Here is a 5,161-nt window from a genome sequence, read left to right as displayed (position 1 = left end):
TCTGACTTTGTATCTATATTTCAAACATTTAGAGCTTGAAGTAAACAATTTAATCTGTTAAAGAAAAAAGATGTCCTGTCTAACAGCTACCAATATTCAATATTATCATATGCTCAGGGTCAACTACTATTGTTTTAATCACCTCCAGCAACGAATAGAACGATCCCAACAAAGAGGAACATTTAAGAGTGTAATTGCACATAACTGTCCCTGCTGTTGTAAGGATTGCATGACGGAGTGTGTGGTGTAAGGTTTTCCTGGCGAAGACCCCTGTCTGATCTCATTTCCTGAAAGACGACCCTGCTTCCATGTTTAAAAGGGCCCAAGTTTACTAATTGTGAGTCGTACATATCCTATATGAAGTAATCCGGAGTTCAAACTTAATTCAGAATTTGTCAGCTAGGAAATGTATATTATAAAACCTGAGTATGTATTATTAAGGGGTCTGCAAATACCCACCTCGTGCACGTAATGATTGACTTTTGAACTAAAGTTGAGTGACCCAGGGGTAATCTGTAGTGGTCCGTATCCTCTCCTACCCAGGTGACTTGACGTCCCCCTGTTGGCGAGGAAGCGAGTTATTAATTAGACACACGCCTTCATTTGACTAGATTGTTTTAATCGGCATTTGACCAGCGCACTATCTTGTGAGAAGAGATTGATGAAACAGATGAAGGGAGCATCACTGGTGTCGGTTTCATCCTCAGGCAGGCAGGTTCCCTGTCAAGTTCGGAGATGACAGCAATTTTAAGTCATAATTGTAATGCAGTTGTTGAGTTTATTCCAGGCTGTATGTAATAACAAAAAGTGTCACACATGTTTACAATTTTTTATACATATTTATATACAATATTTATATAGTAATTAGTTGTCATTTTGACATGATTACCAACCAACCATTTCCACCCCATATTTCCAAAATTTCATCCCAGCAAATTGACAAGACCTGATATTAAAACATTGTCATCGGAAGTGTATGTAAATAGTGTCCAACAGCGGAGGGTTTCAGATTAGACCACGGAACACCAAACTCAAGGGTGAAGTTAAGACGACAGCAGCCATGTTTATTGTTGATGGGTTAAAATAAGTCGAAAGGGTACAGGTTGATAATAGCGTGACAGAACGCACACCGTGGCCGAGTGGCCAAGGTATTTTGGATAAATGAAGTTTTAAAGAAAAGTATTGAAATGGTTTGCACTATAACAATACCCCTGAACCCCGTGGAGCTTTTGTTCTCAAGAGCGTTTTAAAAATAGTGACAATATTGAGAGTACAAGTATACAGTAAAAAGCATGTGACATCGACAGGTTGACAAGTCTTTGCTACAGAAACTTTTGAAACTTATAAAATTACGTATACAATGAAAAGGGGAGTCATTACTTGTATACCCAAGGGAAACAAAGACAGAAGATTTCTAAAAAAAATGGCGTCCAATATCATTGCTAAATGCACTTTATAAAATAATTAGTACTTGTATTGCAAATAGAATGAAAATGACTTTAGATCATCTAATTCATGATAATCAAACTGGCTTTATTCCTGGAAGATGTATTAGCGAAAACACAAGACTTTTTTATGACATTATGTTTGAATGTAAAAGACTAAATAGACTAAGAATGTTGCTTCTGATTGATTTTGAGAAAGCGTTTGATACAATATCAAGTTTATTTCCAAGGCATTAGAAAAGTATGGTTTCGGGCCTTATGTGATAAAATGGATACACCTTCTAACAAATAATGCATCCCCCTGTGTAATACAAAACGGTCATATGTCTTCTTTCTTTATTAATGAAAGAGGATGCAGACAAGGTGACCCAATATCGCCATATCTTTTTCTTTTTGCTGTAGAAATCTTAGGCTGTATGATAAGTGACAATAAAAATATTAAAGGAATTGTATTGAATGATAAAGAGTATAAATTAGGTCAGTATGCAGATGACACACAAGTATTCTTAAACGGAGAGGCAGAAAGCCTGTATGCAGCAATAAATATACTTGAATGTTTCTTCAAAATGTCTGGACTCAAAATAAATATTGATAAAACAAAAGCCATCTGGATCGGGTCGAAAGCAGGTAGCTCAACAACCATTTGTGAAGATTTAAAATTAGACTGGCATGTAGGCAATTTTGAAGTGTTAGGAATTATTCTCAACCCCCATTTGCAAGATCTATGGGTTATCAATATCCGAAAAAGACTTGAAACAATAAATAGGCAATTGGCAAACTGGAGAAGAAGAAACTTGACTCTCATAGGTAAAATTACTGTTATCATGTCATTGGCTCTCTCAACTCTTGTCCATATTTTTATGGCACTGCCAAACCCCCCAAAAGATTTTATTACTAACTTAAATAAAATTATGTTTAGGTTTTTATGGAATGACAAACCAGATAAAATTAAAAGGCAAAATCTGAAGAAAAAAAATGCTGATGGTGGGCTTAGAATGGTGGACATTGAAATATTTATAGAATCACTAAAATTATCTACATCAAGAAGGTATTTAAAAAAGAGTACATATGATAATCCTTCAGTTTTTTCTTTCACTGATATGATTAATTTAGGAGTTAATGCTGATAAATATTTATGTATGAAAAACCCTTTTTAGAGAGATGTCTTAAATGTTGTGGGAAATTATGGCATAAAATTTACAACAGATTCAGAAAAGATTTCCGAAATTCTATAACAGCCCCTAAATCACCGATTTAAACATGAAAACTACATAATTAAAAAATGATTTAAAATGGGTATAATGACAATTAAGGACTTGAGAATGGATTTCTGCTATTTGAAATATTAAAAGTACGTTATGATATACAGGGTACAATACTAGATTATAATAAGGTTAAACTTAGTATACCTAAAGAATGGAGAGACACTGTCAATTATTATATCCAAATACCAATACATGACTTAAATCTTAGTCCACAATTGAGGGATATATTTATACCCGTTCAAGGATCTAGGTACTTTTATGATAGACTAATTACAATAACAAAACCACCCTTAGTAAATGGTAAATGGCAGTCTCTTTTTGACGATGATATTCCATGGAAAGAAGTTTATTCAAACTTCAGAATATGTACTAAAGATACTAAATTGATTGACTTTCATTTTAAATTTATCCATAGAAAACCTTATACATGTATATTGGGTGTGTGAATATGTTAAACACTTTGGAGCAAACTGGAAACCTTTTTAAACCTTGATATCAATACTAGGATCTCACTTACCAAAAACTTTTACTTAATCATATTATAATATCCAGTAAAAGATATATATATATCTATATATATATGTTACAGGAAACAAGTATAATCAGTGATACAGTCTAATGACTGAAAATTTCAGTGATTATGTCTAATAACTGATTCACTCGGTGGTTATGTCTAATTACTGAAATCTTCAGTAATTAGACATAATCACTAAAATGAACCAAGGGATTTTATACGTTTACTGAAAGCATATTCCTGCCTTGTTTTTATAATGTGTGCTAGTTTTGAAAGTAGATTAGCTATCAAAGTAAATACAACCTCCTGTAACCAGATACCTTACACAAAAATCACAGAAATAAGCTTAAACAGTTCAATCTTTTATTTCATAAAATGGTATGACGTGAATGGTATGACAAATAGCAGTCAGATGGACACTCAGGAATGTTTGTTTGCGCATGAAAGACTTGAATGACATCTAGAATTACGTTGCATCTTGGCCTTAAAACATTTGCAGCGATTGGTCTGACACCGTTTAGTTCCAACACAATTACACCTTACAAAGCCTTGACCACCACAGACCGAGTCAAGTTGAACCGCTTGACGCAAAGAGAGTCTTCGATCGGTATTGAAATCGTCAGCATTATACAGTTTGTTGACACATACATCAAACTGTTGATAGGCGACTTCAGAAGCACGTTTATACGTTGGGGGACGCAACACAACAAACTTGGTAAGATGATCTTGGTAAACCATGATCCACTTATACTGGCCTTGACTCATTGACTGCATGTCGATGAGGTCCACTTGAGCCCTTGAATTAAAGTCCTTGGAAAGAATGGGCTTGACAACGGTCCCCTTGTTGGTTGGTCGCTTCCTCTTCCGCTGGCACACCGTACACATGGATTTGAAGAGGGAGATTGAATCAATGGTGATGTTGGCATACTTCTTATTTATTTCATGAATCATCTTATCTCTTCCGCCACGACCAGTTGCCAGGTGAGCGCGCTTGATAGTGTCGTACGTATCTTCGATGGTCACGAAATACAGTGCATCTTCCTCTGATGACTGGCGTCGTTTGATCAACTTGTCAACGTCACCACACTTCAGTAGTTCATACTTCTTCAGGAGGTAGCAGTGGTGTGGTGTCTTCTTAGTGGTACTGGAGGCTTCCAGCAAGTTGTTCATAGATTCCAAGTAAAGCTCCTTCGGGATGAGGACACGCCTGTTTTCCTCATACATCTTGTACAGTGCATCTCTGAAGGTATCGTGAGGCTCCATAGTCAAAGTGTGAGGTATCTGGTCAAGGTGTACCATTTATATGTGTTTGCCTGATTGGCTTAGGACAGCATTATGAAGCCTTCTCACAAGTTATTATAAAAAGGCAGGGATATGCTTTCAGTAAACAAGTATAAAATCCCTTGGTTCATTTCAGTGATTATGTCTAATTACTGAAGATTTCAGTAATTAGACATAACCACCGAGTGAATCAGTCATTAGACATAATCACTGAAATTTCCAGTTATTAGACTTAATCACTGATTATACTTGTTTCCTGTAACATGGTCTAATACAATTTGAACGAAAATGGGGAAAAATCCTACACAAATTAAAATCATAATCATGCCCTGTACAATAATGCTATAGACCAGTAACGCCTCAAATAGCAATACTATCATAAATGCTTATATCTGACTATCGGTACAACTTTTCATGCTTTTCTTGAAACATATCATGTGTGTATATATATATATATATATATATATATATATATATATATATATATATATATATATATTTCAGTTATACATACATATTTATATCACAAGAAATGTACATCCATGTAACATATGTTCACTACAATTGATTTAACCTACTGTAAAACCTTGGAACTTGATGTACAACCCTCTGAAAGGAATAAAAAATGTCAAAAAAAAGAAGTCTTTGCTACAGAC

General features: G+C 34.9%; 1 protein-coding gene across 1 annotated transcript; it reads right to left on the bottom strand.

The window, feature by feature from the left end:
- Positions 1-585: 585 nt before the first annotated feature.
- Positions 586-4,487, bottom strand: LOC125376185 (KRAB-A domain-containing protein 2-like). The gene is made up of 2 exons (XM_048388129.1): positions 3,873-4,487; positions 586-720 (listed from the first exon to the last, which is right to left on the bottom strand). The coding sequence occupies exons 1-2, from the start codon at positions 4,485-4,487 to the stop codon at positions 586-588; spliced, it is 750 nt and encodes a 249-aa protein (XP_048244086.1).
- Positions 4,488-5,161: the final 674 nt, after the last annotated feature.

Source organism: Haliotis rufescens, unplaced genomic scaffold (assembly GCF_023055435.1).
Source record: "Haliotis rufescens isolate VD_foot unplaced genomic scaffold, xgHalRufe1.0.p SCAF_7, whole genome shotgun sequence".
NCBI classification, from domain to species: Eukaryota; Metazoa; Mollusca; class Gastropoda; order Lepetellida; family Haliotidae; genus Haliotis; species Haliotis rufescens.
This window is presented reverse-complemented; position numbering and strand designations above follow the sequence as displayed.